Below are 10,399 nucleotides of genomic sequence, written 5' to 3'. Positions count from 1 at the left end.
TCATCCTTCACCTCTCCAGGTTATTCTTGCATATGTCTTGATTTGGCTGATCTGGGTCCCAACCCTCTCAAGTTCCAACCAGGAGGTGAGTGCTGATTTTAAGACTGGAAACCCTGAGGAGACAAGAAAGTACTACCCATTAATAGTTTTCGCGTCCAAGTCCTAAGGTTGAAAGGTTCTCATATAGTGAACCCATCCATGCTGGTATACTCCTTCCCATTCCCAAGGGTAAGAAGAGCCCAATCACCCTTTCTCTCTTCTAGATCACAGGATCTTAACCTGGAATTCGTAAACTTAAAAACATTTTTTGACAACTTTACTTTGATAAATATAATTAGTTTCCGTTGTAATCCTTTGTTTTTATTTTATGCATTTAAAAATATTCTTCTGAGAAGGGGTCCACAGGCTTCACCAGTCATAGGAGTCCAAAGGTTAAGGACTCCAAAGAGTCCGAAAAAAGGTTAAGAGCCCCTGCTCTCGATTGCCCCCACACTCAGCAGACTCTCAAAGAGCCCGGACCCCTCCCCGCTCCCCCCGCCCCGGTCCGCCCCGCCCCGGCCGCGCCCCTCACCCAGCGCGCCCAGGTGGCCGTAGGTCTCCCGCATGACGTCCCTGTACAGGGCCCTCTGGGCGGGGCGCAGCCGTCCCCACTCCTCCGGGGAGAAGTACACGGCCACATCGGCGAAGCGCACGGAGCCCCTGGCCCCCGGCCCGGGCCCGGCCTCGCGCGCGGTCACGGGGAGAGCCGTCTCGCGCTCTCCAAGGTAACACACGCCCACGCAGCCCAGCCGGCGCGTGCGCGATCTTTTTCTTGGCACACCTTCCACTCCTTAAGCTGGGGCCCCGCCCGTTAAGGGCCCTGCCCACTTTCCAGAGTTGCGCTCTCTTGAGCTCCGGCCTCTGCCTTCGGGCACTTTCGGGTGTCCCAGACTCCGAAGCCGAGGACCTAGAGAAGCCCCGCCCTCTCCGGCGAGGAGAGGAGCAGAGGGGCCGGAAGTAGCTTCTTGTGGGGCTCCTCTAGGACTCAGGGAGTTGAAGCTGCTCAGTGGTGCTAACTCAATGGCTGTTGGGACGTGGGGGGCAACCGAATCGGAAGATTCCCTTAGACTATCTGGCTCTGCCCTAGCTTCGCCACCTTTATCCCCACCCCCGAGGAAGCTTTTTTAACAGCTTCTCTTTGTTGCTTTCTTAGAAGATGACGCCACTTCGGCCTCTCTGGCCCTCATAGCACTTTCCTCTTTGCCCTCAAGCACGATGGCGAAGGTTTTGGCTTCTTGCCCATAGGGAAGATGGCCGCAGCGGCGGCTTCACGCCCTTTTTTACCACCCCGGAAGACTGTACCCGGCGATTGGGCGGCGCCCGTCGGCCCAGGGAAGAAGGTGTACGGCGGTTGGGCCGGGTCAGGAAGGGCAGGTTTTAAAGGAGCCGGAGGTGGGAACAGTCCGAGAACCGGGATCTGCGGGAGGCGGCGGTGAGTGGCCGGCGGAGGGATGGGCGAAGGGGAGGGAAACGGGGCGGGGAGAGAAAGAGAAAGAGAGTGAGCGAACGGCGGGGAGGGATGAAGGGAGGAAAGCCGACCCATGCTGTCCCCCGCGGGGAAGAGAGCCCGGTGGGTTATTGATCCAGGGTGGGCGGGACGTTCTCGGGATTTTATGGGTCGGGGATCCGTTTGACAGTGGATCCCAGGGGATCTTCGGAGGGAGATCACTGGGGAGATCTGGTAGTAGGGGATTTCTGGCAACATCTGGTGGAAAGAAGATCTCCAGGTTGGGAGTTAGGGGAGGGCGATTACTCCTCCCGTGGATTTCTGATTTAGAGATTGAGGTTGAAGGATTGATTGTGCAGGGATCTGGCAAGGCTGAAAGTCCGCTAGTGGGACCTGGTGGGAAGAACTTGAAAAACTTGTGAGGGTGAAAGCTCTTGAATCGGTCTAAGGGGAGGAAACTAGTTGCAATTCGCCGGAGAGGAGGAAAGTCACCGAGGGAAGCTGTTTTAAAGAATATCCTTCTCCCACCCCATGAAGGAAGCTTTTGAGGGCTCTTAGGAGAAGGTGCAGGATCAGAGGCACAAATTTATGGTACAAAGACTTGTAAAGGATTTGATGGAGAGGAGGATTTTTCTAAGAGAGATGGTTGAGCGGGCTCCCCCAAGGACGCGATGGGAGAGAGGAAGGACTGTTGGGAGAATCTTTGAATCTCTAGAAAAAGATAGGGGTAGGGGTCCAAGCAGTTGTGAAAGAGTAATTCTTCATTGGGCTTGAGGAAACAGGTAAATCTTTTAAAGGTGTCCAGGGAGGAAAAGATTCTAGGGGATTTCCTGAGGAATTGGTGGGATGTAATTTGTAATGGACTCCTTCAAGGAGATGGGTATTAACAGTATTCTGGGAGTGAAGGGATTCTCCAGAAAAGATTAAAGGTATTCTTTTATGCCTAGCAAAGAGGGTACCATGTTGGGGACAGCCCTAGAAGACGGGCTGACCCTTACTCCCCTCCCCCCTACCCCAGGCTGCAGCCAGGGGTTAAACCTGGGACCCTTCAGGGACTCCCTGAAGCTATCGCTATCCCTATGGACTTGCCCCAAGATTCCAGGTGAGAGCGTGGCCCCTGGCCTCCCTCTAGATCTTCTTCATCCTTCTTCCTCAGGGAAGAGCCTCAGTCCCCCTGTAGGGTAGTGGGAGCCTGGGGGTGGTAGTATGGGGGCATTGTGGGATATATTTCCTTCCTGACCTATCAACACTCTTACCAGGCAAAAGGTATATGAATGGAGCTAATCAAGCACCCCCCTGGGGGAGTCATGTACACACACACCTTCCTCTTTTCTCCCCCCACACCCTTAACCCCCCTAGTCAGCCTTCCCTCAACCGGGAACCATTGGTTAGAGCACCATGGGAAGCAAGAACTCGGAAGCGGCCAAGGCTGCAGCAGCGGCTTGGAGAACCCAGGCTGAGCCCAAGGGTGGCAGGGACTGCATCACCCCTAGAGAAGGCTTCTCAGCGGGTCCTCACAGTGGTGCTGGAGGATGTCATTGCCACCAGAATGGTGAGTCCACTAAGATGGAAGGGACTAGATCCTGCCCCACTCCCCCCACCATGGATTTCAATACTTGGCATGTTTAGGAGCAGCTAGTTGGCACAGTGGACAGATGACCTGCCCTCAGGAGGACCTGAATCAAATCCAGCCTCAAGACACTTAGTAGCTGTGTGATCCTGTGCAAGTCACTTAACCCTGATTGCCTCCCCCCAAAAATACTTGGCATGTTTGCTTGGTATGTAGTATTTCTAGAAATAGCTTCCTGGCAGAAACTATATGGAAATGCCAGTGATGGTGTATATCCCAGGGTTGTTTACCCTGTACTGGAAGCTTTTGCAACCTATGCAAGGAGTTAGCTGATCAGGATGCATTCTTGTGTGCTTTCCCTGAGTCTGTTTCTTTCTTTTCTTTCATTCTCCTCTTGTTTATCTTCATATATTCTTCTATGCTGGCCTCTGAAATTTGTATTATCATTTTTTGTTTACTCATGTCCACAAAATGGTCCCTCTGTGTCCACCAAAAGCAAGTCTCTGCTAGTACATCTGGACAGCTGATTTCCCTCAGTGCCATTGATGTCAACCTGGCTATTTTCCATTTTGACACTTTCGTTTCCTTCCCATTAACTTTCTTGTAGTCCCGAGAGATGGTCCCTGAAGTGTCTTCAACTACACCACGACGGAGCAGTAGACTAGAGTCCAACCGCTCCCAGCCTTCTATGTCTCCACTCCAGTCCTCCTGGAGCCCTCAGTCACGGTAAATGGAGATATTGAAGGGGGTGGAATCTGAGGTCAGGAAAATCAGTCTAGATTTTACCTGACTCTTTTTCCTTCCTTTTCTTCCCTTCCAGACCTCCTGACTGGTCTACCTTGTGCCGGGAGCCACTAACTCGAGCTCCAAAGCGTATGGGAATCCAGAGGAGGAGGCCACTACAACTGGGAACATCCAGGCGGGGGGCTGAGGAGAATCCTTCACACCAAGACAAGCCCTCCCAGCCAGCCCTGCTTGTAATGTTGGAGGACATCAAAAATCCTCAGACTCCAGTGAAGGCCCAGGAGCTGCTGGTGAGGATCCCAAGAGAGGAATGGAGAGTAGAGGACAGGGACACCAGGGTATTAAATCAGTCAAGTCCTTTTGAGTTCTTCTTTGTGGTCAACCCTGTGACAGGTGTTCTGGGGAATATGGAAGAAACATACGAAATGGGCCTTCCCTCCAGCTGATTACACTTTAAAACTAATAGTACAAAATAGAACAGCTTAATTGCTAAATTGTGTGTTCCTGCCTGTAAATTCATAGCAGCTCAGAAAAGGGTGAGATCAATGTATACTAGAGTATTTGGGGTAAGCTTCATGGAGAGCTGGGGCTTGAGCTTGGCCTTGAAGGATGAATAGGTTTAAATAAGCTGAATGAAGAATGGAGGACTTTCCAGGTAGGAGAAACAGCATAAATGAAGAAATGGGGGTCACTCTTAAGAGGGGAGGTTAGAGATAAGGGAGAACTGGTGTCAATAACCTTAAGTTCTAGAAAGGTAGCAGGCAACGACTAAGTGTTAATGGAGGCCTATGGGGTCTCCCTGTGTGGCTCCCCTCCCTGTGAGTTCTGTTCCGCTTATCCCCAGGGCTTCAACAATGAGACTGAAGACCCAGGGATCTCAGCATGCAGGTGAGGGGCCTGGGTCAGCTGGATCTAGCCCAGAAGTCAGCCAGGCATTTTCCCACTGACCTGCAACATTTTCTGGGGAGGCAACTCCAGTGGCAGAATGCCCTGGAAAGTTGGCTTTAAGCAGGGGGAGTGGTTTGGTTTTAGTGTGGCAGGGGGATAGGAACTGCTTACTCTGGCTTTTATGATCTATCTCCTTTCTGAGTGGGTACAGTCTAAAGTGGGGTTCCCTTCCTGAGTTCCCTTTCCCCTTCATGCTTCTTCTTATTGTTCCCTGAAACCCAATGTGGTGGATTGGGGGAAGGCATCATTTGGGATTCTTTTTCTCCATCTCCACCCCCTTTTTAAAGGTGACCCTTCCAGGTCTGTAATTAAGAAGAGATGGAGTCTTTGGAGAGAGAGAGGGGCAGGCTTTGATTGGATGAGTTGGTGTGGCTGGGGATTTCATTCAGCATTGCTTTATTTCTCCCCCCCACCCACCCCAAACCAATACTGTCTACCCTTCTCTTTCCCGTAGAGTTGATCATATGACAGCTATTCACCAATCAAAGCCTTCTTCCATGGATCTAGATTCAGTGTTTCGACAGGCCTCTCCTGTGGACCATTCTGAATGCATTTTGCCAGGTAGGTGGGGCATTGAACCCCCTAGCCCATCCTTCTGGAGGGTTGGTAGGTGGCATTGGATTTTATAACATATACATTTTGGCTCTTGAAGGGGGTAACTGAAGTCTTTGTAAACATAGAAGAAGGCTGTTCGATGAAAATGTCAAGAAAAGTAGCTTAAAGGTACCTTAGAGGTGGACCTTAGCTTTCTGGGTTGGGGCTTCTTTCCTTAATGGGTAAGTCTATTTAGAAGGATAGCTCTTGGTCAGGAACCCATATTAGAGTCTTTTTTCCCCTCCTTCACTTTCCTTTTCTCTTTCTCCTCTACAGGCTCAGAGCCAGAGACCCCGTCTCCCCCACCCTCCAGCCTCTTGCGGCCACGCCTCAGCCCTTGGGGCCTGGCACCACTCTTCCGCTCTGTCCGCTCTAAGCTGGAGAGCTTTGCTGACATCTTCCTCACCCCAACCAAAACCCCCCAGGCCCCACCCACAAGCCCCACATCCCCAGCCTCACCCATGAAGCTGGAGCTGAAGATTGCCATCTCGGAAGCCCCCGAGTCTGGGCGAGTCCGGGTAGAGGAGGGGGAGGGGCCTGTAAGCCCTCGCCCCCCCATTCGTCAGTGGAGGGCCCAGGATCCTGGTCTCCCTGCTGCCCCTAGGCCTCCTTTGGGTCGAAGCCACTCCTGCCCGGACCTGGGGCCCCCTGGGGAAGAGGGATGTGCATGGTCGGCCTTCCCTCCACATCCAAATAGGCCTCGGCCCAGAAGGCACACGGTTGGGGGTGGGGAGCTGGCTCGGGCCCCACCGCCTTCCCGTCCTTGCCTTCGAAAAGAGGTTTTTCCCTTGGGAGGGTCAGGTGCACCCCCAAACATTGTCGCCACCTGCTCTCCTGCTGCTTCTACTTCCTCCTCTTTCTCGGACCTGCCAGAATCCAGGTAACCCCCCATCTAACTGTAGTATCCTGGCTGCTCTCTCTTCTCTAGATTCTTGTTTATTCTCTTCCCCCTCCTGGGGGCAGGATCAAGGGTAGGGCTTTGGGCCAGATATGGGCTAGATAAAGAGGTCTAAGAGAAATGATGAGTTTATATGCCTGACTGTGTTCTTTTTTTCCTAGGGGTTGCTCCCCTCAAGGAGAGGAGCAACAACGCCCAGAGGACATGGTGCTGTCAGACTCTGAGACCAAGGTAGAACCATTTGAGGGAGGGACTGGGGGAGGTTCTGAACTAAGGGGCTGGGGCAGACCTCATGACCTGTCCTTTCCCTTCCTCCTGCTGGCAGGCTGTGGGAAAGGTCTCCTGCTTTCGGATCCGCAGGACACCATCCAGGACTCAGCCCAACCTTACTCCAATGGGGCTGCCTCGGCCAATCAGGTGAGAGGTTCTGTCAGCTCCACACCCATTGCCCTTATATAGAAGTACTATATAATTTTGCTATCTGCTGTGGGTGTGGCCTGTTCTCACTGTGGGAAGAACTAATACTACAGCATTCTCAATTTGGGTTAATTTTTCACTTATCTTCTTGCCTAGGACATTGGAAAGACCCATTTATACTAAGCCTGTTTTTATTTCTGAGGCCCTGAAGTTATGTTTGGCTCTTCAGTGTACCCTGCCAAAGGGAGTTACCATATTTTTTTTTGTTAGGAATTCTCCAATAACAAAAATTAAAAGTATTTAATAATGATAATTTGTAATAATAATTTGTAAAAATAATAATAATCTGTATTAATATCACTGTTGGCCATTGTCACTTTTAATGGATTCATGACTTAAGAATTCCAGATTTTCATCCATTTGCAAACATGGTCTTTCAAACAGCTTGAGGGGATTTAGTAATTTTGTTAGGAGCTTGGTTGAGTGGATTTTCTGCTTCTTGCCGTTTTTGATCCACAGGTTGAATAAGAAGGAGTTCAGCCTTGAAGAAATTTACACCAACAAGAATTATCGGTCCCCTACAGCCAAAAGGTGAGTGGACTAGAGGAATTAGGGAAAGGTTGGAGAAAGAGTGAAACATTTAAGAAGTAGATGATGGGATGGTACTAACATGGAGAGGGCATTAGTGGTTATCAAAAAGTCTAGACAGGAGATAACTAATGTTTTGAAAAGTTATGGATTCAACTCCTACCCTCTGTCACTTATTAGCTGGATGGTGTTAGGCAAGTCTTTTAGGCTCTCTGAGGCTCAGTTTTCTCACCTGTAAAATGAGGTAGTTGGATGATTTGGCTCCAAGGCCCCTTCCAGGTCTGATGTGATTCTAGAGGACACTAACTTGCCCCTGGATGTTCTAGGTCCTTTGAGACTATTTTTGAAGAGCCACGAGAGCGGAATGGAACCTTGGTCTTCACAAGTTCTCGGAAGCTTCGACGAGCAGTGGAATTCCGAGATTGCAGCCTCCCTCGGCATCGGAGGCCTTCCAGGGCAGTGCGCCCTGCCCCAGGCCGAGCCCCTACCCCTGACCTGGGACCTTTGCTGCAGCAGAGGCTGGAGGAACTAGATGCCCTGCTGTTGCAAGAGGAAGAAGAGCCAGGCAAGGGTTAGGAGCTTTAGTTTTTACGTCCAGCAGCTTGTCCGTCCAGCCTTGGAAAGTGGGCCCTGACCTTGGGAGGAGGGGTCCTGGAGAGGGGTGTTCAGTCAGAAGACTGTTTTTCTCCCTAATGTTAGTAAAGTTTTTCATATGGTTATTTTGTCCCTTTGTGATTCCCCCACCCCTCAGATCATAGTTTGTTATTTAGAGCTGGGAGGAATCCTTGAAAAGTTACCTGTTGTCCAGCCATCCCCCTCATTTTCCAGATGAGGGATTGAGGCCAAGGGATGTTAAGTGACTTAGTTACACAAGTACTTTGTGGCCAAGCCTGGGATTTGAACTCAGGGGAGGACGTTCTGGTGAAGAGAACGATGTAATCAGAGACCTGGAGTTGAGAAAGCGTAAGATGCTTGAAGACCTTTTGAGTAGCTTGTCGGGACCCAAGTATCTCAGCAAATGTGTGTTTACTGGAAGTTACCACCCTTCTTCTACCAGGAAAGTCTGGAGACTGAATTAAAGGGCACATTGATGTAGCGCTTGATAGGATTTACAAACACTCAGCCTGGGTCTACAGATCGGGAAGCGGGCCGCAAAGTGACTTGGGCTCCGCGGGCTTCCCAACCACACGGGCGTTTGTCCACTCTGAGCATTAGACGGGGAGGGTCTCCGCCTCAATTCACAGACGAGGCCTGGAGGCCTGCAAAGGTTCTGGGCCAGGCGAAGGGGCCGAGGTGGGCTCCGAGCCCGGGAAGGTCTGCAGCCGAAGCGGCCTGGCGGCTCCTTTCTCCCCTCCCCGCGGCTCGGCCGGCAGCACGAGGCCGAGTTCAAAGACCCTGAGCCCCCACCCCTGCACCAGATAAAACTGTGGGCTGCACCTGGGAGCCCCACTGGTTGGACTAGGCTCGACGGAGGTGGGGCGAAGAAACTGCGCATGTGAGATGTGGGGAAGAAACTACCCCGAGGAGAGGGGGACAGAGGAGGTGAACTTGGTTCGGTCCGCGTCCACGCGCTAAGAATTAGCCAACCGACTCGGGCGGCGTGCGCGCGCCACCCCCCAGCTACGCAAGCCCATCGTCACCCGGGCCACTCAATCAGAGAACAACAGGAAGGGGCGGGGGAGTCGGAGGACCGGGACCAGAAATACGTCAGACTAATCAGGATTCGGGAAGAGGAAAGGGGCGGAGTCAGCCCCTCACACGATCCAATTACTTTTCCTTGGGCCACTGATCTCCACCCAGACTCTCCTGTTACGAACACCGTCTTGGCCTATCAACGATCGAGTCCTTCGAAGGGGAGGGAAAAGAGGAGGAGAAGGAGAAGAAGACGGGGAGACAGAGGAGGGGCGGGGGAGGGGAGAAGAAGAGAGAACCTAAAGACAACGGGAGAGCGCGACCAGCACCCCCGCCCTCTCAACGGCCGCTCCCAGGCCCTTAAAGGGGCAAGTCAGGGAGAGAAGAACGAAGAGAAGGGAAGAACGAAGGACTTTTTATGTCGGCGGAAAGCAAAGCCATTCCCCATCACCATTGCCTCACATCCGGGGATTTGGGGGCTGCCCCTTCAGCCCCGCCCCCCTCACGCCTTTCATGGCGACCGGAGGAGGAGGCTGGAGAAACTGGGCTCAGAGGAGGCCCCTTTAAATTTTCTTAAAGGGGAGGTTGCTGCACTCGGAGGACACCAACGTTTATCTTAAAGGGGAAGCTGCCGGACAAGAGCTGCCAAATCACGGACAGGGCCATCGGAAAGACTAGGGAGAAAGTGGCTTCTCATCTCTACCTTCCTCCCCCAGGCCTTTTAAATTCGGTTTCAAGGGGAAGTTGACGCATGTGAAGGACTGTAAATTAACTCATTCCCTTAAAGAGGTCGTTCGTGTCTCTAGGATCTTAAAGCCTTGAAATTAGCAGTCTTCGTTACCTGGAGGGTCTTAAATCCTTTTAAAGATTGGGCCTGCGTCTGTCTTAGAGCTTTCGTGCCGTTTTTGAAAGGTTTGAACCTTGCTTTTCCTCAGGAGGACTTGAAAACCACCCTTCCCAGGGGGAAGTCCGCTGCTCTCGGAGAAGCACAAGGCTTTCTTAAAGGGGCTGCTGCTGCTGGCAAACTTCAAAGTCTCTTTAAAGGGGTGGCTTCCCCCTTCTCCCTCAGGAGGACATTAAGCCCCTTTTAAAGGGGTGACCTACACCGCCCGGAGGACTCTGAGCCCGTTCTTAAAGGGGTGGTGCCGGCTCGCATCTTCCTCAGGACTTTCGGCTCCCTCTTTAAAGGGGCGGCCCCCAGCTTTTCGCCGGGAGGACTGTAAACCCCGCCTTAAAGGGGAGGCTGTGGCCCTCTCTTCCTCTTCCTCCTCCTCCTCCTCCTCCTCCTCCTCCTCCTCCTCCTCCTGCTCTGTCTGTAGCCCCCGGGGTTCCGGGCTTGAGGGGTGGCTCCGGTTGCTCCCGGATGCGGGGCTGAGGGAGGTCACCATGGAGACCGCGGCGGCCCCGGCCCCGGCCCCCGGCCCGCCGGGCTGGGGCGGCGAGGGCGCCTCTCAGCCGCGGCGGCAGCGGCGGTGCTCGCGGCGGGACCGGGAGCGGCGGCGCCGGGGCGGGGGGCGGCGGG

General features: G+C 52.8%; 1 protein-coding gene across 4 annotated transcripts; it reads left to right on the top strand.

The window, feature by feature from the left end:
• Positions 1–805: 805 nt before the first annotated feature.
• Positions 806–7,964, top strand: PRR14 (proline rich 14). Of its 4 annotated transcripts, none has more exons than XM_027874692.1 (12): positions 806–1,471; positions 2,505–2,588; positions 2,846–3,038; positions 3,664–3,782; positions 3,877–4,090; positions 4,645–4,688; positions 5,203–5,309; positions 5,619–6,222; positions 6,402–6,471; positions 6,566–6,657; positions 7,177–7,248; positions 7,572–7,964. In XM_027874692.1, the coding sequence occupies exons 1-12, from the start codon at positions 1,290–1,292 to the stop codon at positions 7,819–7,821; spliced, it is 2,031 nt and encodes a 676-aa protein (XP_027730493.1). In that variant the 5' UTR covers positions 806–1,289; the 3' UTR covers positions 7,822–7,964. The 4 variants fall into 4 exon arrangements, with proteins under 4 accessions (XP_027730493.1, XP_027730494.1, XP_027730496.1 ...); XM_027874694.1 differs by lacking the exon at positions 806–1,471 and adding an exon at positions 1,536–1,609; XM_027874693.1 differs by lacking the exon at positions 2,505–2,588.
• The last annotated feature ends 2,435 nt before the right edge of the window (positions 7,965–10,399 follow it).

This window comes from Vombatus ursinus, unplaced genomic scaffold (genome assembly GCF_900497805.2).
Source record: "Vombatus ursinus unplaced genomic scaffold, bare-nosed wombat genome assembly UNPS02014807.1, whole genome shotgun sequence".
Taxonomy (NCBI): Eukaryota; Metazoa; Chordata; class Mammalia; order Diprotodontia; family Vombatidae; genus Vombatus; species Vombatus ursinus.
The sequence above is the reverse complement of the archived record's forward strand: the minus strand, read 5'-3'. Positions and strand labels throughout refer to the sequence as shown.